The 22,473-nt window shown below is 46.2% G+C and overlaps 3 protein-coding genes across 6 annotated transcripts; all 3 read left to right on the top strand.

Annotated features, from left to right (window-relative positions):
• Positions 1-568: 568 nt before the first annotated feature.
• LOC125544429 (Homeodomain-like/winged-helix DNA-binding family protein) lies at positions 569-6,138 on the top strand. 4 transcript variants are annotated; one of them, XM_048708126.2, is made up of 6 exons: positions 569-870; positions 3,118-3,320; positions 3,830-3,914; positions 4,437-4,520; positions 5,445-5,733; positions 5,826-6,138. In XM_048708126.2, exons 1-6 carry the CDS (start codon positions 721-723, stop codon positions 5,876-5,878), a joined length of 864 nt encoding a protein of 287 aa, XP_048564083.1. In that variant the 5' UTR covers positions 569-720; the 3' UTR covers positions 5,879-6,138. The 4 variants fall into 4 exon arrangements, with proteins under 4 accessions (XP_048564083.1, XP_048564082.1, XP_048564085.1 ...); XM_048708125.2 differs by having other exon boundaries at positions 3,118-3,323; XM_048708128.2 differs by lacking the exon at positions 4,437-4,520 and having other exon boundaries at positions 570-870.
• A 2,091-nt stretch (positions 6,139-8,229) lies between these two features.
• Positions 8,230-10,037, top strand: NMT1 (myristoyl-CoA:protein N-myristoyltransferase). The gene has a single exon (XM_048708124.2). It carries the CDS (start codon positions 8,381-8,383, stop codon positions 9,695-9,697), a length of 1,317 nt encoding a protein of 438 aa, XP_048564081.1. The 5' UTR covers positions 8,230-8,380; the 3' UTR covers positions 9,698-10,037.
• A 9,425-nt stretch (positions 10,038-19,462) lies between these two features.
• On the top strand, positions 19,463-20,788 carry LOC147980112 (uncharacterized). Its single transcript, XM_087515481.1, has 4 exons — positions 19,463-19,588; positions 19,778-19,894; positions 20,102-20,302; positions 20,378-20,788. Exons 1-4 carry the CDS (start codon positions 19,463-19,465, stop codon positions 20,786-20,788), a joined length of 855 nt encoding a protein of 284 aa, XP_087371607.1.
• The last annotated feature ends 1,685 nt before the right edge of the window (positions 20,789-22,473 follow it).

Genomic DNA, 22,473 nt, shown 5'->3' with positions numbered 1-22,473 from the left:
GAGATCGACCAGGTTGGGCGCCACAACAACAGCCGGTGACCTCCCCTCCCCTCCAGCTTCCTACATGCCTTTGTCCATGACTGAGGTCAAGAGCTTCAACGTGCCTTTGCTCGACGTGATGGACAAATGCCATGAGATCGACAAAGACAGCTTCAATTTCATCTGTCACCACACGGATATCTCACGCCCATCTTCGAGGGAGGGGGCACTTGGAGGTGGGTGGTGGACGCGGTGACAATGGGCTCGACGGCCGCCGAGGCGGTGGCCTTGTGTGCGTGGAAGTGAGGAAGAAGCCGCGCGATGGGGAAAGAAGTCGAGGATTTAAATTGAACGACGACGAAACCATTCGTAGTTTTGCAAAAAAAAACTAGGTGTGCCAGTTACAAATTATGTTATCGTAATTAATAAAAATCATAAAGCATGGACAGTGTGTTTTTTGTGTGCCACATGATAAATTCGGGTAAGTAATATCTTGCTTTTGGTCCATACGAATCTCAAGGAGAGGGTGAAGGGTGGAGATAGTCTTGGCCATGGTTGGTGATGTATGGAGTACTTATCCCTTTTGAGTTCTGTACGTACTCGTACTACTCCGGGGGAGCATTTCAACAGCAAATAAAGAGAGAGAAAACCTCGAAAAGGCCATCAGTTAGATTAGGGTTTCTGGTCGGCTAGTTCATACGGCGAGGAGCACGGGAAGGGAGGCGGAACTCGGGAGAGGAGATGGGTGCGCCGAAGCAGAAGTGGACGTCGGAGGAGGAGGAGGCGCTGCGGCGCGGCGTGCTCAAGCACGGCGCTGGCAAGTGGCGCACCATCCAGAAGGATCCCGAGTTCAGCCCCGTCCTCTCCTCCCGCTCCAACATCGACCTCAAGGTACCATCCATCCCCTGAAGCACCGTGCCGCTTCCCATCTACTACCTCGCTCAAGCGTGCCTGCGGCCCGCTCGTCGCCTCGGTAGATTCGGTATGGCCGAACGCTTGTTCCGCCAGGCGAGCCTCCCGTGGCGCTGCTCGTGATGTCGCCGCCTGACTTGTGTGCGATGCTCTGTTAGTCCTTTGGTCATCGTAGGATGCCTTAGTGATTCCCGGACCGGGGATATGGGGGTAGATTTAGGGTCGGGTAGACGAGAATCTGATCCCGACACCTCAAGCTTGAGGGGACTTGGTGTAGCTTAGTTGCCGTGATGTGATTTTGCCCAATGGTATGTGGTGCTGCGTTGGGAGGGAGGGTGGATGTTTTATGATCTGGACTGTACAGTAAAAGATTGTCTTTTTTCTCATATCTGTGAACTATTGGTGGTCGAAATAGTTGGATTTTATGTTGTCACTGGTCATGGGATGGTGCTGTGTCTACAGAAAGAATTGACTTTATGAAGCATATATCTCGCTGATGTAATTTTGTCATTTATGCTGCTCAGAGTGCAGAAGGGAAGTAAGGTGATGCCATTGGGTGTGCTCGTGTCATTGGTTTTGCGGGTGTAGGAGGTTGGAATTAGTGAAAAAAAGAGGCATTTTCTTCTTTGTGAAAGGTGCTGGTAAAATAGTTGGATTTGGTTTGTGATGCTAGCTTGCTGCTCATGGGACAATTGCTTATTTGCTTTGCAAAAGAACTGAAGAAGTGATTTTTATGGATCCCTTGCTTGATGGGAAATGCAATTAGCTAAGCACATTGGAGTTCTAGCGTAAGAGCTGTGCAGTTATGTGATGCCTCCAGATACGATTCAGATTGAGTAAGTTTTGATGGACAGGATTCAGCCTCGAGTAAGGCGCCACATGGGGAAGGGAATAACTGAATAGGGCCCTCAAGAAGTTGCTTTTAGCATCACATTTAACCAGCAAATTACTTCACTAATAGGACAACTTCTTGCAGTTGAATTATTTCCATGGTTTTAGTTGGGAGTTTGTTCTTCCTCTGTTAGGCACCCTTTAGACTATGTTGTAGAGTTGTACTCATTTAGATACAAAACAAATCTTACTCTAGGTCTTTAGCAAGTTGAACACAGATAAGAAATCAGAAACTGTTACCACTTACAATTTTCTTCTTAACAATTCCTCCAATGTAACCGGTAATCCAGTCCCAACCAGTTTAATTGAAACCAGACCCCCCTCCTCCCCCCTACCAGGCCTTCGATAAACGCAACCCAGCCTGGTAACCTGCCATATTTATGGGTTTTCCAAACGCTGGTCCGACCACCAGGAATAGCCTGATGAAATGTTAGTACAAGGGCAAGTTTGAAGACGGGCATAGATATTTTTCTTGAAAATCTAAAACATTATCTATTTTGTAACAGTGGTGAAATAGGTTTTTCTTTATGTTTGAATGATGAATACACTCTTAGCAACAGAAATATTATTCTAAATTGTGCCCGTCCTTATAGTCTCTATCTGTAGTTTTACTGGTGTGATCCTGTTTCCTTCACTGGAACCATGAGTTCCTGGCATGACAATATACCAGGCAAGCTAAATCTTGAATTGAAGTACTGAATAAATTGACCATATTCATGGAAGCCATTTGAGTCCTAGATATAGACGCAATCTACTGCTCGGATTGAGAAATTGTGTTCTATAATTTGATTCGTAGAAATTTATGCAGTGGGCAAAGTACATGACCTTACTCCTAGATATTTCTCCTGTTCTCCAGATACATTGTATGAACAAGCCAATAGATAGACTTAGAAAACGCGAGGAATTATATATTGCTGTTCCAGTGGTCCAATTGTTTCTTCAAGTGGTACTCATGAGGTGCATGCTGCAAATTGTTACACACCTGGCAACTTTGTTTTTTCTGAAGCGGCGTTTATGTCTTTTTCCTTTCATAAGGCAGAATGGGGAGAAAAGTACATCAGCTTCCTTTGTGAAATTGGTTGATAACGTCATGGCATGAAATGTGGTGTGTACCTTTTGGTGGTATAACTGAGAGGAAATTATTTATTGCAATCTTCTCCCATGCATACAATCCAAGGCAGTAATACTTTTAAAATTTAGATTGTTTGTTATGATAGTTCTGCCATTTGAGGAGCATGAGGATGGTATGTAAGTTAAGTTGTACCTTCAGATTTTACCATGTTTAATGACACTGTGCTCTAGCTTACCTGATTGAAATTTATCTGCGACTTTCAGGACAAATGGAGGAATTTGAGTTTTAGTGCAAGTGGACTGGGTTCAAGGGATAAACTAAGGGTTCCGAGGCCGAAAGCACCTTCGTCCTCCCCATCACCTAGCCCGCAGCTTCTGCTTCTCTCAGCCCCGAATAATGTTGCCGAGGCTTCTCCACCAGAAGATTGTGAAAAAAGCCCACAGGATGACAAGACTCCGAGTCCAAAGTTGTCTTACTTAAGCCATATGCCTTTAAACTTTCGTTACAAAACATATACTTTTAAGCGTCTGCTTATTCTGGAAGACAAGCATAGTACTATTAATTCAATACTTCTATTCAAGAGTTAGTGCATGATCACGTGATACATCTAGGACGTTTCTACTCATCCCATGTTAGATAAATCTACTCTTATATTTCTTTCCATTAGAGGAATATATGATTCTGTCTAATGATCACTAGATGAATTTTCAAACAAAGCAGTAGGAATGACCAACATAAGGATATGCCCGCTAAAAGTATGATATTGGTATAAAATGAATACAAACAAGTAGACATGGTAAGAGTGTAGTTAAATAACAAAGATGTTGACAGACTCAGGTCAACAAAATAAAAGTCTTGTGAGCATTAATAAGCATTCTTATTTTTTATCGCATTGAGAATTATAACTGCATCATTTCTCCCTGACACAAGTATTTTAGTTTGCGATCTGATTACGTCTACCTATTTGCATATTAGGTACAGTTCCATGATCCTGGAAGCTCTCGACGAACTGAAAGAGCCAAATGGTTCAGAAGTTGCTACAATTTGCAATTTCATAGAGGTTGAGCATCTTTTTGATTTCATTCTGTTGTAGTATTTTTTTTCTCATTTTTTTGAGTTCATTCAAGTTTTGCTCAGGTATACAACTAACATCGAACAAGTGAGAATTATAAGCATTTTCCATCGCTTGATTTGCTTGCAGGAGAAAAGTAATTTGGCTTTAAAGTATTCTGAAAATATTGTTGGTAATGAGAGCTAGTGAACTATGTTAGGTGAACAGATTAATCTAGCCAGTTTTCACATAGATATTGCTATATAACCTGATCTTTGACATGGTGAAAAAGTTGTGAGCCCATGTTTCATGACCTGTTTTATTTATGAATTTTGCATGATATTTTATTTATTGTTAAGAGTCCTTTACATCAAGGATGCTCCTAAGATTGCCTTGACTGCTACAGGAATATTTTGTTTTTGTGGTTTGCTTGTGTCCTTTTTGGTACTTGCAGTACTTATGTTTCATAATTATGTTGCATTGCTAGGATAATGGTAGGTTGCTGATGTTATCTTTGTGCCATACATGCAGCAAAGGCATGAGGTGCAACCAAATTTTAGAAGGTTGCTTTGTGCCAAATTACGAAGGCTTATAGGCGTGAACAAAGTTGAGAAGGTGACAATATTTTCATTATTATGAAAACGAGACTACCAGAATTATGAAAGGTTATGAGTGCTGAAGTAGTTCTCCTGTTAGCTTGTTGGGGGTCTGAAGAAATGGGAGGGAACTTGCCTTGACTAGCCACTGTCAGGGCTATCTTCCCTGCCTTGGTAGAGAGGCTCCTAGGCTTAGTTGAACTTCTAATTTTTCATTGCTTAATTGCAAACTGGGTTTATGGTGTCTCTTTTATAGGGAAGACTGACTTGCCCCCTTGAGAATATAACTCACCTTCCTAACTCATTTCTTTCTCTTCCTAACTAACTACCTGGTTGACTACTGCTGGTGCGACTGTTATGTGCCTCATGCTTGTTTGAATCCACTCCATTAGGCCACATCTCCAATTTTCCTTTTCATTTTTTTGCATATATTCTCCCTTCAAACTACGGCAGGGCTATTACCAAATCCACACGAATCTTAATTCTCCGTATGGATTATGCCGGGATGCCACATTCCTTACCAAACCCAAACCAGAATATTCATATCTGCTGGGTAGAGTATTGGTGGGGATACAGGGGGTATAGGAAGTCTCGTTGTGCCAAATTTGCAGCAGATGTTGTGATTTGCACCTCTTCCAATTTAAGCATTGACGATATGTGGAATTCAGATTCTTTAGTTTGGCTGTCAAAATTGGCACGCTGCATCTCAAGTTACAAGTTATCTTATGTGGAGCTCGACACGAGATTCAAGGTTGTATTGAGAATGATATATTTTTGTAGGAATACTTTGGTGGCTGGATCCAAACTATACGTTTAGTTTACCAGACATGCAATATCCTTGGATCCCCTCAAGTTTTGAGCTTGTTTGTACGTTTTGAATTGAAGATGTGAAAAGACCTTTAGATGTAACTAACGATAATCTTTTCTATCTTAATGTGAACAGATTGATAAGTCCTATAAGCTGACGGATTCATATGCAAAAAGGGCTCTGGCTCCAATGAAAGATCCATCTCTAAAGAAGAAGGATTCAGCCAAGTCATCCAAGGCAGCAAAGGGTCTAGGCCAGTTGAGTCCTGCACTGGACGCAGCTGAAGCTGCAGCGATGAAAGTAGCCGACGCGGAGGCCAAATCGCACCTCGCAAACGAGCACATGATGGAGGTTGAAAGGATCGGCAAGATGGCTGAGGAGACCGAGTCTCTCCTCGAGCTCGCCTCAGAGCTCTACGAGCGATGTATGTCATACTCATCCTCCAGCAATTTTTAACCTTTCACCTTGCCATAGTATCTTTCCCATCATCATATAACCCCCCCGGTGACCTTTCAGGTTCAAGAGGAGAGGCGCTCACAATACTGCAAGTGGCGCACAGGGAGTTTTGATGGTGTTGTCGACCCCGTCAGCTGCGCGCCGACATCTGCTCTCTTGTACATGGATGGATGGAAGCGTAGGCCCAGCCTGTTGTCTTCTTGCCCGCGTGTTGTCTCTGTGTTGTAGCATAACCCGAATCAATTCGTTGGTTGTACCTGAGAGGGCATTCCTTTCATTGCGTAGGAATGATTTTAAGTTGGTGCATTTTGGATACTGTCCTGTGTTGAAATCAGGGAATAATGTGTATCTCGTCCTGCCGCCTTTTCCTGTATGTACTCTAATGCAAGTTTGGTCATATGCTCCCTCGGCAAAATCCGCCTCGGGAGTATTACTGGCAGTCATGTTTCTGTCCCGAGGACAAGCAACTTGTCTCCTGGGTGAACAGTATATTCAAAAAATAGGAATTAAATTTAAAAATTCTGAATTTTTTTGTGGTAAAATTTAAGGAATGTTTGTTGTGTATGCACAAATTCATCACGAAATCACATTGGTAGAAGGCGTGGTAAAAAAAGACAAAATCAATGCTATGAAAATGTTACTTTCAAATGCATTTTGGAGCTTTGTTTTTTTGCCACGACTTCCATCAATGTGATTTCATCATGAAATTTTATATGCACAATAAACATTTTTTAAAGTATGCCAAAAAAGAATTTTTTACTATTTTTTGATTTTACGGTTCACATCAGATGTATTTGAGCCCGGGTGCAGAATGGTATTTCCGCTTGTCTGCTTTGCGTTTTGTTATTAGTGCCTTTGTTTTATAATTTTTGTCGTGGTTTTAGTTTAAATTGGAACGGAGGAAGTATTGTTTTGCGGAAGTGAGGGCTGCTTTTGGTGGATACTTAACGTACAGCCTGTGATCTGAAATCATGTGACGCTGCTTTTTTTTTTTTTGACAAACATGTGACGCTGCCTTCTTTGTATTACATGGCCCGATGGTTGGCCTTTGTCCAAAGAAGGCACCTAAAAGCAGATTCGCCCATGGTTTTTGTCCTCTGCGATGCGCACTTTGCTCCGTCGGTCCAACTTATGAACACTCATCTTTTCAAGTTTTTTTCTAAAAAACAGAAAAAGAAAACCTGTCCAAGTTTTTGTGAGCAGACGACAAGTTTAAACATTTGTGTTATCGAGAGCGTTTCTCCCTCCCTCTCTCGGGCGTTATAAAATCAGATTTTGTATCTTATGTATAGATGGTTAGAGCATCTACAAGCGGACCTAACTAAATCCGCCTCACAGACATCCGCAGAAATGTTCGGGCGTGTCCGCGGACAGCGATTGGTCAACACTCAAATCTTCGATATCATAGTTGGATACCTCATTGCAAATCATCAAATACATCCAATTAAATGCAACGTAAAATCTAGTCTAAATCTTCGCCGTAACCGTACTTGGTGTTCCCTTCATGTCCTCATCCGGCGGCCGTGAAACACGCAAATTGAAGATCCGGTCACCGATGAGATAGGGTAGGACATGAGACATAGACTGACCTACATGGGGCACGAGCCGCCGCCATCTTACATTCCCTACTCTTCCTCGTCGGAACCCGTGACCTGAATGTCGCTGGTCGAGGTGAGGTCTATGATAGACATGGACGGGCGGACCTCATCCAAGGTGGTTGTGCGACTCCGGCTCCGTGCCCTCTGTCGTGAGGGCTGTCGCGGCCTCCATCGTCCTCTGCCTCGTACTGCGGCACGCCTCGCGTCTACAAACCAACGCCTCGACTCCACAACAGACGGGTCATGAGGGAAGCCACTATTGACCTCGACCCGGAGCCCGACGTCATGGGAACGCCGCACTCCTCCCGGGAGTAGCGGAGAGCCATGCAGACGACCACCTCCTCACCGGCCACGCAAGGGACAAGGCCCTAGTTGACGGATCGGAGAATCTTGGAGTCAGATCCACTGCCTGACACGTCCGAGACGGTCGAAGTTCGCCGGAGAGGAGCTTGGGGATGGAGAGGATTGGAGCGGAATGGAGTGAATAGGGTTTGATCTGAAGTGCAGATATTGTTGAATATATGTGGGGTCGGAGTGGGTCATGATGGGCCTAATCCGACGGGACGAACGCATCTGAGCGTCCTTATATCCACTTCAGTTATGGGCTGCATACGAGAGGTGTTCGTTAGCCCAGGCGTTTGGGTCAGGTTTGTCATATCCAACCACGTGACATATTTTTGTGCAGGCCGAGTCCGGACGTTTAGGACCTTTATGAAAAGTTCGGTTGTAGATGCTCTTAATTCAAAGTGTTGTATACATACTCTTATTTGTGGTTTTCTTCCGGTTTGTAATATCGCGTGATGTAGAGAGAAACCTTAAAGAAAAAGGAGAAGAGAAAATACCCAATAAATAAACGTATCCTTGGTACGCTTACGAATAGGGAATAGGTAGCCCAATAACAGATCCGATCCGCCTCCGCCTCGCGTTCCACTACCCGGCCTGTCGCCTAGTCTTCTCCCCCAAATCTCTCCCTCAAACCCTACAGCCGATCCAGCCCTCCCCACCGTGCCGATCGCCATGGCCGCCCCCAACAACGACCAGCCCGCCGCCAGCGCCAGCGCCTCCACCAGCGACGCCGCGCTCGCCGCGCCGGAGGACACCTCGATCGAGGCGCTGGCGCGGCGCGTGCAGGAGCACATGACCCTCGCCAACAACCCCACCGCCCGCCGCCACAAGTTCTGGGAGACGCAGCCCGTCGGCCAGTTTGGCGACGTCGCCGACGTCTCCCTCCCCGACGGTGCCATCGAGCCGCCCTCCCCGCTCTCCGAGGTCCGCGCCGACCCCTACCCTCTCCCCGCCGCCTTCGAGTGGTTCACCTGCGACCTCGACGACGACGCCCTCCTCGCCGACCTCTACGCCCTCCTCGCCCACAACTACGTCGAGGACGACGAGAACATGTTCCGCTTCAACTACTCCCCGGCCTTCCTCCGCTGGGCGCTCCGCCCCCCCTCCTTCTTCCGCGCCTGGCACATTGGCGTCCGGGCCAAGGAGTCCAAGAAGCTCGTCGCTTTCATATCCGGCGTCCCCGCGCGCATCCGTGCGCGCGACGACGTTGTCCGCATGGCCGAGATCAACTTCCTCTGCGTCCACAAGAAGCTCCGATCCAAGCGCCTCGCGCCGGTGCTCATCCGTGAGGTCACCCGTCGCGTCCACCTGGAGAACATCTGGCAGGCTGCCTACACTGCGGGCGTCGTCCTCCCGACCCCCATCACCACCTGCCGCTACTGGCATCGATCCCTCAACCCGAAGAAGCTCATCGACGTTGGCTTCTCCCGTCTTGGTCCTCGGATGACCATGAGCCGCACGGTCCGGCTCTACAAGCTGCCTGATGCGCCGCTTACCCCTGGGTTCCGCCAGATGGAGTTGAGGGATGTTGCAGCAGTCACACGCTTGCTCAGGGCATACCTTGCAAGGTACGTGGTGGCGCCAGATTTTGATGAGCTTGATGTTGAGCACTGGTTGCTCCCCCAGGAGGATGTGGTGGACAGCTACCTTGTGGAGAGCCCTGAGACGCACGAGGTCACAGATTTCTGCAGCTTTTACACCCTGCCCTCGTCTGTGCTGAACAATGCCAACTACTCGACACTCAAGGCCGCATACTCATATTACAATGTTGCTGTCAAGACCCCGTTGCAGCAGCTGATGAATGATGCACTGATTGTGGCCAAGCAGAAGAACTATGATGTGTTCAACGCGCTCGATGTCATGGAGAACGAGGGGTTCCTCAAGGAGCTCAAGTTTGGCCCTGGAGACGGGCAGCTGCACTATTATCTCTACAATTATCGCATTCGCAATGGAATCAAGCCATCTGAGCTTGGGCTTGTGCTTCTATAGGGTGGTCGATGCTCAGGATGGTGTTTGGGTTATACTCTTTTCAGCAGGTACTCCTTGTGTGGCTGGTTTAGTATGCGTCTTTCCTGGTTGCTACAGGTGATGGTTTGATTTCGGTCATGCTGTATGTTGCCCAGTGTGCAATCTGTCATAGCTCTTTTGTTTATTGTGGTAGCAAATCTTCCATGCCTTTTCATGGGAATCCACATTGATTTGCAAATGAGGAGACTGGAATTAGAAATTCCTTTTCAATTTTAAGACTGTATTTTCAATTAGTTACATTCAGTGTGTATGGTTCAAAGAATTTTATGATGGCACTCAGTTTACCAAGGAATTTTTGATAGATTTGTGTTATGCTAAATCATTCAAGTACCCTTGTGTTTTGAGGTTCTAACTATCTGGCTTCGTCGATTTATGACATTCACCATTGTTCCATCTAGAATGCCCCAAAATTTGATGTCCTTATGGTATGCAAATCTGTATTACTTGTTTTTACGGATTGTAGCCTAATGCTGCTATCATATGAGGTGGGTTTATTATGTTTGATGACTTGGATGTTCTTATTAATGTTTGGTGCATCATTGCATCAATAAGCCTCTTTGTCAACCTTGTGGCATCCTCCCCCCTCTTTTGTTTTTGTTTTGTTTTTGCCCTGTCTTCAAATCACTGCATTTGTGCATTTGCTGTTAACTTCCTAGCTTTCTCTGTTTGAAACACAGTCATCTTTGGTCGTTCTGACATTACATAGTCTAAGGCACCTTGTTAGATGTTAGCCGATGTTCACATCATTTAGTTGCCCAATTAGATTGTGTTTAAACTTGTCGTATTCCTGACCTGGAATGATAAGTGAAAACAGCCCAACAGAAGGGTTGATTGGATTTCAAATCCAAGTTACCATTCTATCAAATGGTATTCATGGTGGTTGCAAAAGTATCAACAGAGTTCCCTTGCAAACTCTGGAGGTCTTCCAATCTGTGGTCGGACACTAATGAATTGAGCTTTTATCATGGGTTACACAGTTGCTAAGTACGGTATGGTTTGTGGATGCCCTTCATGCAACTTTCTCTGATGAGTGAAGTGCCGGTCTTGCGGCCTGATCGAAATGGATGACAGGCCGTGGACCGGCTCCAAAATCTTGAGTTCCTCCATGCTGCTTCTTTTAGTGAAGTGTCTCAAAAGTCCAGTTTCTGTTTCTTGGATGGACGGAACTCATCCAAAAGCTAGAAGAATGATCAGTCGGATTTGGTTTCCTAATCTTGTTTCCGCTGGCAAGCTCTTGGCTCTCCAATTCTTGCCTGTTGAGGGTTGGTTCAGAACCGAAGCATGCCATTTCTTTCTCGTCTTTTGGCATCGGTTGTAGATTTGTGTTGATAACTGTTAGTACCTCCTATCTCTCCGTTGCACCCGCATGAGGCCCACTTTATTAACCATGCTCTTAGCTGCCGTGCTCTATCGGCGGTAGCTCCCCAAATCTGTAGCGTCGATGCCTTGGTTGCTGAGCAGTTCCATGCCTCGCCCACGGCCACAGGCAGAGCGATGGCTTTGTCGGCGGCAGCTCGGTTGCCTTCGAAGCAAGTTATTTGGCGCCTCCTTTTGAAATTTGCTTCCTGTTTCGGTCCTAACATGTCTTTTTCCTCAAACTTCATTTTGTTCCCACGTGACACTACTGTCAGTTTTGACTATTAACGGTGTCAAGTCTGACCTGAAAAGACCATTTTATCCGTAGTATGTGACCAGATTATATGACAAAAGCAGAGTTGATCTGATATATTTTGTCATGGTTGCATGATCAATGTAAAACTTGCACAAACTTCATGTTTCGCATCATCGGATTTAGTTAGAAAATTGGGGCCAACGGAGACGTAGGGAGACGTAGGGCCCATCGAGCAGCATCATCCCGACCAACACCTTTTCCCCATCGAGTCGAACCCTGTATTTCGAATAAAAAATGATGATACTCTTGACCCTGAGAGAGATGCGTCGGTTCCAGGCAGACGGGAGAGAGGCGTCGGTTGCGGGAGTAAGGGGAGATTTTTTCCCCCTAATTACATAATTAGTTTTAACACTCTTCCTAATCTACGCTTGACCATGTAGAATCATCTTCACGATTGGAAGCTCTATCATCTCAAAAGATTCTTTTTTAAAAGTTCTTCATAAAATCTTTGATGAGATCCTGAAACATATACTCACAAAGAAGGATAGCGTAATGTCATGTTTGAACAAGGATGTCTCAAGAAGAGACTCTCCTGATGCTTGCAAGTTGCAAGTCCTGAAGACGTCACATACCAATTTGATGAACATATTTCTGGAATGTAGAATTTGGTAGAGACTTGGTAAATAAATAAGCAAGATTTTCGCATGATTTAATTTGCAAGACGTTTATTTCCCCGCTTTGCTGAAGATGATGAGAAAAAAACCACTTAGGAGAAATATGCTTAGTGATATTACTCTTGATGTATCCTGTTGCATCTGTGCAACACAAGCCGCATTATCTTCATAGATAATGGTAGCTGATTCTATCGAACCAATTTCACATGACTGTTGTATGTGGTTTATTATTCTGTGAAGCCATACACATTTACATGATGCTTCAAATAATGAAATTATTTCAGAATGATTGATAAATGTTGCCACTAGAGTCTGTTTTGAAGACTTTCATGATATAGCAATGCCACCATGTAGGAATACAAAGCCGGACTGTGATCTGGCATTATGGGGATCAGACAAATAGCCGGCATATGCATATCCAATCATATCAGAGTCCTGATTTCTCTGGAACTGAAAAAATAGGCCAAGATCCTTTGTGCTTTGGAGATATCGTAAGATATTCTTCACTCCAAACCAATGACGTTTGGTGGGAGCCGCGCTATGTCTAGCAAGTAGATTACTGCAAATGCAATATCAGGTATTATGCAATTTGCAAGGTACATAAGTGCTCCAACGACACTGAGGTATGGAACTTCAGGTCCCAACACCTTTTCTCCATCATCTCTTGGTCTGAACGGATCTTTCTCTATGTCTAGAGATCGAACCACCATGGGAGTCTCAGATGTATAGGATTTGTCCATATTGAATTTCTCCAATATTTTTTGGATATAGGCAGCTGGTGTACCATGATTCCTGAGGGAAGGTGCTCAAGTTGAATACCTAAGCAAAATTTGGTTTTACCCAAATCCTTCATCTCAAATTCCATCTTTAGGTGATTGCGTGCTTCATCAATGTCTGATGTGTTGCCGATGATATCGATGCCATCAACGCACATAGAAATGATGCAAAATCATGTGGAGGACTTCTTGATGAAGACACATGGACAATCAACACTATTGGAGTAACCTTTCTGAAAGGAACTCACTTAGCCGGTTGTACCACATCCGTCCCGACTGCCTTAAGCCATACAATGATTTATTCAGCTTTACACAATACATGTTGCGTTTTGTACTTTTATTCGGGATAAAGATTCCGTCAGGAACCTTCATATATATGTCCGAATCTAGTGACACGTAAAGATATGCGGCCACGACGTCCATCAACTGCATGGATAGACGATTTTGCACTGCCAAGGATATAAGATATCAGAAAGTGGTTGCACTCATTACTGGAGAATATGTTTCAGTGAAATCAATGGCGGGTTTCTGTGTGAAAACTTGTGCTACGAGCCTTGCTTTATATCTCACCACCTAATTGTTCTCATTCCGTTTCCGGAGAAAACCCATTTGAATCCCATAGGGAAAACACTGGGAGGTGTCGGTATTGCTTCAGTGAATACCTTTCTTTTGTTAAGCGAGGCAATTTCTGCTTGGATTGCATCCTTCCATTTAGGCCGGTCGGAGTGCTTTTGGCACTATACGATGGAACTTGGATCATGATCAGTGAGAAGGATATCTGCAATCTTTTCAGCAAAATATATGTCGACAATCGTAGTCTTATGGTCAAATGATTCTCCAGAATCAACATAGTTGATGGAAATTTCCTGCACCCCTAGAGACTCTTCGTGATTTCCCAATACGATTGAGTCTGGGCGTTCCGATGTTCCAGCCAGTTTGTGCACACTAGAACTGGGTTGTGGAGGTTGCCCTTCCACTGGGTGTATACTATCCATCAGGTGTTTGTCAACGTTAAGTTGACTTGCATTTACTGACTCCGAGGTTTTTCTCCTCAGTTTCCTTTGCTGCTTGCTAGGATCTTGCTCCAGGTCAGAGGCCGTGCTACTCCCCCTCTTTTTAGGAATAGGGAGTTGAGTGGTTTTTATTGGTACCTCCATTCTTTCGGGCGCATTTCTGGACGGATTTAAGGATTTTATAACACCTTTCAGATCAGTGAATGAATCTGGTAGATTATTTGCAAGATGTTGCAAATTAATGATCTTCCGAACTTGAGGTTCGGTCTCATGGGTACGTGGATCAGAGGACGAAATGGCATGAGCATTCCAATCAATTTCCGGGCATTCTTTCTGGTACTGGAAATCTCCCCCTAATGCCGGAAAATGTTCCTCATTGAATATGCGATCAGCGTGACGGGCTGTGAACAGATCCCTCATAAGGGGTTCTAGGTACTTGATAATCGACGGTGATTTCTACCCAACATAGATCCCCAACTTCCTGTGTGGGCCCATAGATGTCCACTGTGGTGGTGAGATCAAGATGTATGTAGCACATCCGAACTTACGCAGATGGGAAGTGCTAGGAGGATTTCCACGTACCAATTCCAGAAGGAAAGAACTGTGATATGCAGTTGGCCTCAATTGTATCAAGTCAGCAACGTGTAAAACAGTGTGACCCCAACAAGAGGTTGGCAACTTGCAATTTGTCAACAAAGGCCTTGCAATGAGTTTGATCCTCTTAATCAATGATTCAGCCAAACCATTTTGTGTATGGACATATGGAACAGAGTGCTGAACTTCAATCCCCAAAGCCATGCAATAATCATTGAAAGCACGCGAGTAGAATTCTGCGGCATTGTCCATTCAAATTGACTTAATTCGACTTTCTAGATAATGGGCCTGCAACTTAATGACTTGCCTCATTATCTTGGCAAATGCATGGTTCCGTGTGGATAGAAGACACACATGTGACCATCGTGTAGATGCGTCAATGAGAACCATGAAATACCTGAAAGGTCCAGGTAATGGTTGAATGGGACCACAAATGTCTCCTTGAATATGTTCAAGGAATTGAAGTGGTTCAGCTTGTATTTTGAGGTGCGAGGGCCTTAAAATTAGCTTTCCCGTGGCGCAAGATGTGCACACAAAATCTGAAGATTGAGGAAATTTTGACTCAAGCAAATTATGACCAATGGAACTGCTAGTAATTTTTCTCATCATCCCGATTCCGGGATGGCCTAGACGATCATGCCAGGTTTGGAATGCGTTCACATTCTGAAAAATTACTTTGTATGCAACATGTTCTATGGGTTTGATGTACGTATAGTACAAACCAGATGATAGAGAAGGAATTTTCTCACGTACCTTTTTGCCATATTCGTGATCTTTAGTAAAGAGTATATACTCCTCTTTGTTGTCTTCATGGGTTTCAATATGAAAACCATTTTTACGGATATCTCGATAGCTGATCAGGATACGTGAAGAATCGGGATACAATAAAGCATCCTCAATTGTTACTTGTGTACCACTTGGGAGGGTAAATATAGCACGCCCAGTGCCAACAATCACCGTATCACGTCCAGCAATAGTTAAAATATCTCCATTCATCTTTTTCAGAGTTTGGAAATATTTCATCTCCCTCAGTATGGAGTTTGTAGTACCACTGTCCACAAGGCATAATTCCCCTTCCATCGGATTGTCCACGGAGAGAACTATATAAAACAAAGAATTTTCAATAAGAAAACCTCATGGTAATACATAGAATACAATCTTATTATATCAAATATGCTGATACAATATAATATAAAGACAACAAACTTATGTTCTTATTACAATCATCACAAATGGACATAATTAAGTAGATCACTAAGGAGATTGAGGGACTAGTCGAAGTCGCCAAACACATTGTTTGTGGTGTACTCAATCAACATGTTCTACGTTTCAGCAGGATCCTCAGGCGGATAAGGAATCATGGCGTTGCTCGATCCAGGAGGAACATCGTGCGAACACCGGCTCCTTTTGCGCTATGCGGATGAAGGTTGAAGTTAGCTTCAAACCTTTTCCCTTGAGGTGCTTTGCGTCCCTGAGATTGCTGGTACAACATAACCAGATGCTTGGGCATCGTGCACTTTTCAGTAGAATGCGTGTAGCATCCACACTTGTTGCAAAGCTTAGATTTATCAAACTTGGGCTTTGAAGTGCCTTTTCCCTTTCCAGGGTTTCTGGATCTCCTATTCCCATTGCGCTTTCACTTATGCTTGAAATTGGATTGTTTACCCCGAAAGGTACCATTAAACTTTTGACTATTCGCGACATTTAGATGAACTTCAGGTAAAGGTTGTGCCCCAACTGGGCGCTGAGAGCCATTCTTAGCGAGTAGCTCATCATGCTTTTCAGCCTGAAGTAACATGTGAAAAAGCTCGGAATAGACAGTGTAGTTACGAGCACGTTATTATTGTTGGAGGATCCTATCTGAAGGGAGCTTAGTAGACAGAGTTTTCTCTATCTTCTCCCCCTCAATAGGTTTCTTCTCACAAAAACGCAGTTTGGAACATATCTTATGAACATCATGATTGTACTCACTGATGGATTTGAAATCCTGAAGATGGAGATGAGTCCAATCATGGAGTGCTTCTAGCAGGACTACCGCCTTCTGCTGTTCATACCTCTTTTTGAGGGCCAGAAATAGAGTACTAGGAGATTCCTCCTGTAAATACTCGGACTTCAGATCTGGATGAACATGGTGCCTTATGACTAATAAAGCAGCATAGTTCTGCTATTCTGTCACTGGCGTGGCTCCAGCCGTGAGAGGAGTCTCGGGGGGCTGGATTACACGCGCTATCCCACGGGACGCAAGACTGATCTTGATGTCCATATCCCATGTAGGGTAGTTGTGGCCATTGAGGTCAAGCTCCTCAAACTCTTTGGCGGTCATCTTTGCTTACATGAGGAACCAGAGATAATTAATTTACTGGTGGTAAATTAAAACTGTCATGGTTCCGTAATAAGAATGCAAAAAATTGATGCTCAAGTGAAAACTTGAAAAATTCTCAACCTCAATTGTGTGAACATAACACATTGAGGATCACTTAGATCTCACATTAACAGGTAACATTGCCATTACCTTGTGTATGCTACAATTCAGATATAAGGAATACACGTTGGAGGTAATAACTTGTCGAGAATGACAAAGCTTAGACCTCACAGTAAGAGTGGATAATCTCCAAGTGAGCAGTAGATCCCGACTCATTACCTTGTGATTCCAAATATAACGAGGGAGAAATATTCAAAAAAATGCAAGTTTGATATGCGAGAGAAGATGGTCTCCATCACAAAACATGTTCAAGAGAACTTGATATGTGGTAAACACATGGAACATGTCATTCTTCCCAGATGAGATCTGGTACTTTATTTATATTATCAATCCATTACATAATATAAACACACTAATAATTACACAAGTCCTAACCTAGATTTAATCTAGAACTGGACTAGAATGTAAGAAGTAGTCAAACTCGGTACTAAACAGTCCTAAACATAGTCTAAAACTGCACTAATACAATAATTAGTACTAATGTTTAACGAAAAATAGAGAAAAATAATTGAAATCCTGAAGGGGGTAGGCTGGGCGCCTGGGCCTGGATTGCCACAGCCGGCCAAAGGCTGACCCACAGCCACCCGCACCGCATAAGAGGAGGCGATGGGTGGGGCGGTTACGGATAAGGATCCGCCCAGACCGGCACCATGCTCGATCTCCCACCATCACCTGCGCTCGCGGGGAGCAGGGAGCCCAGTCGCCGGCGGTTGGGACGAGCGCCGGCGCCTCCCCTGCATCTCCAGTTGTCAGCGACATGACACTGACGAGGCCTCTTCATCCGAGGAAGAAGAGACGACGACGAGGGCGTGACGACCAGAGCCGAGGCCGAGGCTTGCCGGAGCCCATGATCCGGCGCGGCGGCTGATACATCCATTTTGCATCATGCTTTTATGTTGATATTTATTGCATTATGGGTTGTTATTTCACATTATGGTACAATACTTATGCCTTTTCTCTCTTATTTTGCAAGATTTACATGAAGAGGGAGAATGCCGGCAGCTGGAATTCTGGACCAGAAAGGAGCAAATCTGATATACCTATTCTGCACAACTCCAAATGTCCTGAAACTTCACGGAGAATTATTTTGGAATATATAAGAAATATTGGGCGAAGAAGCAACAAGAGGGGACCCACCAGGTGGCCACAAGCCTGGTGGGCGCGCCCTACACCCAGGGCTTGTGGCCCCCATGGCCAGCGTCTGATGCCCATCTTCTGCTATATGAAGGGTTTTGCCCTAGAAAAAATTAGAAGGAAGCTTTCGGGACGAAGTGCCGCCGTCTCGAGGTGAAACCTGGGCAGAAGCAATCTAGGGCTCCGACGAAGCTGTTCTGCCGGGGAAACTTCCCTCCGGGAGGGGGAAATCGAAGCCATTGTCATCACCAACGATCCTCTCATCGAGGGAGGGTCAATCTTCATCAACATCTTCACCAGCACCATCTCCTCTCAAACCCTAATTCATATCTTGTATTCAATCTTTGTCCCAAAATCTCAGATTGGTACCTGTGGGTTGCTAGTAGTGTTGATTACTGTCGGTGTCAAAACCGGCCGATCTCGAGTAGGGGGTCCCGAACTGTGCGTCTAAGGATCGAAGGTAACAAGGGACACATGGAACACGATGTTTACCCAGGTTCGGGCCCTCTTAATGGAGGTAAAACCCTACGTCCTGATTGATTGTATTTGATGAGTATAGTGGTTACAAGAGTTGATCTACCTCGAGATCGTAATGGCTAAACCCTAGATGTCTAGCCTATATGAATTCTGATAGCCTCTACGGACTAAACCCTCCAGTTTATATAGACAGCGGAGGGGCCTAGGGTTGTACAGAGTCGGTTTACAGAGGAAGGAAATTATACATCCGGACGCCAATCTTGCCATCCACGCAAAGGAGAGCCCTATCCGGACACGAGGGAAGGCCTTCTGCCTTGTATCTTCATGGCCCATTAGTCTGGCCCGTATCACATAACCCGAACACTCGAGGACCCCTTAATCCAGGACTCCCTCAGTAGCCCCTGAACCAGTCTTCAATGATGATATGTTCGGCGCGGAGATTGTCTTTGGCATTGCAAGGCGGGTTCCTCCTCCTAATACTTCAAAGCAATCTAAATAAAAGATCTGTACCCGGCTCTGCACATCCCACAACCATGAAGGCAGAATATTCAATCAAAACTATGTCTGTCAACTGACAACTTTTTCAGCGAAATGCTACATCTGGCCTCTTTATCATTTCGAACTGTTTTTTGGCCTCCCGCTTCGCGCTTCGAGGCACGACCTCTATTGACACGTCTTGTCAAAACAGAGATCGTGTCCACTTATTGCGGGATCCTCATCAATACGGGTTTGGGTAATCCAACCACGCCATTTGCACGTCCCCTTGGGAACAGGTGAGTTTTAAGGCTTGGGGGGGGCGCTTGATATTCACCGCCTATATAAGTGGATTAAGATCCCACTTTTCACCCCACGCCTTCTTCTTTCTCCTGTTTCCCATCCTCAAGCTCCAGCGCCCAAGCCTCAATCTTTCCCACCGCCACCAACCTCGCCAGCCATGTCCGGATCCGGCTCCCAGGGCAAGTGGATGGCCTCCTCCGTCACGGAGAAGGACGTCAAGGAGCTCCGGGAGGCGGGGTACCTGACTGCGGATGTCGCGCACAGGCTCCCTGCCAAGAAGCAAGTCATCCCCGCACTGGAGCCTGGCGAAAGGGTTGTGTTTATACCCAACTTCCTTCGCGGGCTAGGGTTTCCTCTCCACCCTTTTGTCTGCGGCCTCATGTTCTATTACGGGCTAGATTTTCATGATCTAGCCCCAAATTCCTTCCTCCACATCTCGGCGTTTATCGTCGTGTGCGAGGCGCTTCTTTGCATCCCCCCACACTTTGGAATATGGCTCAAGGTCTTCAACGTGAGGCCGAAGGTGGTCGATGGGCAGCATGTGGACTGCGACGGTGCCATGGTGAGCAAGCTCCCCAACACCATGTGGCCTAAAGGGGCTTTCGTGGAGACCGTCAAGGTGTGGCAGCATGAGTGGTTCTACATCATCGAACCCCGCGACGGTAGTTGGGCGGCCACTCCCGAGTTTAGATCCGGACCCCCTATGCGGCCTGCGTCATGGACCAACAAGGGTCTGGACTGGGGGTCGACCACAGAAGTGCTGACGGTGCAAAAGCGCATCAAAAACATGATAAGCAAGAACACCAGTCTCACTGACGTGATTTAGGTGATCCTCTTCCGCCGGATCCTCCCCTGCCAGCTCCGACCCCTCCATATGTGGGAGTTCAATCCAGAAGGTCCTCGGACCCTGCAGCGCTTCTTCGGCACAACACATAAAGAGATCTGGAAGCTGGTCTTCAAGGCCCAGAAGACGTGGCCGAAGGAGACCGATGACATCAGCCTTGACAATGAGAATCCGGCCACTTTGGTAAGTGTATTATTCCCAAACATACTTCTGGTCCGTAAATCCTTAGGCGTAATGAATTTTCCGTCCTTTGTACAGGGCTGGATATCGAAGGCAGAGCGGATCAAGTGTCCGGCTCCGCTGCCCGAAGATCCGGCCACTCCCGAGCTAACGAAGATGTTGGTCCGGTTGCCCTATCAGGCACCAGAGAAGAAGGCCAAGAAGAAGAGCAATGAGGCCAAGGGCGGCCCCCGCCATAAGGGTACTTCAGGCGCGGTGTCCGAAGAAACCGAAATCCCCTCCTCCCACGAGGAAGATGAAGACGAAGAGGAGGAGGAGGCAGAAAGTGACTCTCCCCTCAAGGGGAGAAGAAAGAAAAGGGCAACCTCCACAAACCCGGAGGAGGGGGTGTCCAAGAGGGGGAAGATAACCCTCTCGGATGGTTTGGATTCGGGTGCCGAACACATCCCCAAGAGGCGCCCCAGGACGAAGCCCCTGGCCGAATCGTAAGTACCAAAGGATTCATTACAAGTATTTGGCCTTCTATGCTTTTAATATAACGTGTTATGTTGTGTGTATTTCAGCCCTGCTCGTGACCTCCCCCAACCATCGCTATCTGAGGGGAACTCTCTGGCTCTAGATATGGTGGAGAGAGAGACGCCTCCCCGAGCTTCTCCGCCTACCGCCGCGGATGACACCGAGGTGTTGTCTCAAAGGGCCTCTCCGGGCCATGAAGAAGTGCGGGAGGCCGCCAAGTTGGGGGAGTGCGCCTTGCCGTTCTTCAAGCTAATGAAGAAGAAGGGTCTGAGGGAGTCCTGGATTAGGGGGTCTCCGGACAGCCGGACTATATACTTTGGCCGGACTATTGGACTATGAAGATACAAGATTGAAGACTTCGTCCCGTGTCCGGGTGGGACTCTCCTTTGCGTGGAAGGCAAGCTTGGAAATTCGGATATGTAGATCTCCTCCCTTGTAACCGACTCTGTGTAACCCTAGCCCCCTCCGGTGTCTATATAAACCGGAGGGTTCAGTCCGTAGGACAACAACAATCATAATCATAGGCTAGCTTCTAGGGTTTAGCCTCTATGATCTCGTGGTAGATCAACTCTTGTAATACTCATATCATCAAGATCAATCAAGCAGGAAGTAGGATATTACCTCCATCGAGAGGGCCCGAACCTGGGTAAACATTGTGTCCCCTGCCTCCTGTTACCATCTGCCTTAGACGCATAGTTCGGGACCCCCTACCCGAGATCCGCAGGTTTTGACACCGACATTGGTGCTTTCATTGAGAGTCACCATGAGGCTTGATGGCTCCTTCGATCATCGGCAACGATGCGATCCAGGGTGAGGTTTTTCTCCCCGGACAGATCTTCGTATTCGGCAGCTTCGCACTGCGGGCCAACTCGCTTGGCCATCTGGAGCAGATCGAGAGCTACGCCCCTGGCCGTCAGGTCAGGTTTGGAAACTTAAACTATACTGCCGACATCCGTGGAGACTTGATCTTTGACGGATTTGAGCCCGTGTTAGGTGCGCCGCACAGCCACGACGAGCATGACTTAGCTCTGTCGCCGAACAATGTTCGGGAGATCACACCTGTGGCAACTCCGGCCCTTGATCCGGAGCAGATCACGCCCTCCGAGGACGGGTGGATGGACCCCGCCACGGAGGCCGCACACTCAATGGCGATAGAGCCGAATACTGACTTCACCTCCTACAAGACCTGTGTTGCCGGATCCTTGGATTTGTCCCCGGCCACGGGCTCCGAACCTCCTGTGTCCGTGCCCGTCGAATCTGATTGGGCGCTGATTATGGAGTTTTCCTCTGCGGATATCTTTCAGCACTCGCCCCTGGGCGACATGCTGAACTCATTAAGGTCTCTCTCCTTGTCGAAAGGCCCTTGGCCGAACTATGTCCGGCTTGAGTGGGAAGCGGACGACGAAGAAATTCGTTCCCCACCCACCACCCACTTAATAGCCACTGTCGACGACTTAACCGACATGCTTGATTTCGACTCTGAAGACATCGACGGTATGGTCGGTGATGCAGGAGAGGAACAGGAACCACCACCCACAGGGCGCTGGACAGCCACTTCATCACACGATATATACATGGTAGATACACCCAAAGAAAACAATGACGTGGAATGGAAGGATGCAGCGGAGGATAATCCCCTCGAGAAGCAACCAAAGCGA

This window comes from Triticum urartu, chromosome 3A (genome assembly GCF_056163025.1).
Source record: "Triticum urartu cultivar PI428250 chromosome 3A, HENAU_Tu73, whole genome shotgun sequence".
Classification (NCBI taxonomy): Eukaryota; Viridiplantae; Streptophyta; class Magnoliopsida; order Poales; family Poaceae; genus Triticum; species Triticum urartu.
This window is presented reverse-complemented; position numbering and strand designations above follow the sequence as displayed.

Bases quoted from the DNA above. Each gene is read 5' to 3' on its own strand.
- NMT1 (XM_048708124.2), top strand. From the start codon at position 8,381: ATGGCCGCCCCCAACAACGACCAGCCCGCCGCCAGCGCCAGCGCCTCC.
- LOC125544429 (XM_048708125.2), top strand. From the start codon at position 721: ATGGGTGCGCCGAAGCAGAAGTGGACGTCGGAGGAGGAGGAGGCGCTG. The intron at 4,521-5,444 runs GTGACAATATTT...TAATGTGAACAG, and splicing joins GCGTGAACAAAGTTGAGAAG to ATTGATAAGTCCTATAAGCT. The intron at 5,734-5,825 runs GTATGTCATACT...GTGACCTTTCAG, and splicing joins CTCAGAGCTCTACGAGCGAT to GTTCAAGAGGAGAGGCGCTC.
- LOC147980112 (XM_087515481.1), top strand. From the start codon at position 19,463: ATGGCCTCCTCCGTCACGGAGAAGGACGTCAAGGAGCTCCGGGAGGCG. The intron at 19,589-19,777 runs GTTGTGTTTATA...ATATGGCTCAAG, and splicing joins CACTGGAGCCTGGCGAAAGG to GTCTTCAACGTGAGGCCGAA. The intron at 19,895-20,101 runs GTGTGGCAGCAT...GACGTGATTTAG, and splicing joins CTTTCGTGGAGACCGTCAAG to GTGATCCTCTTCCGCCGGAT.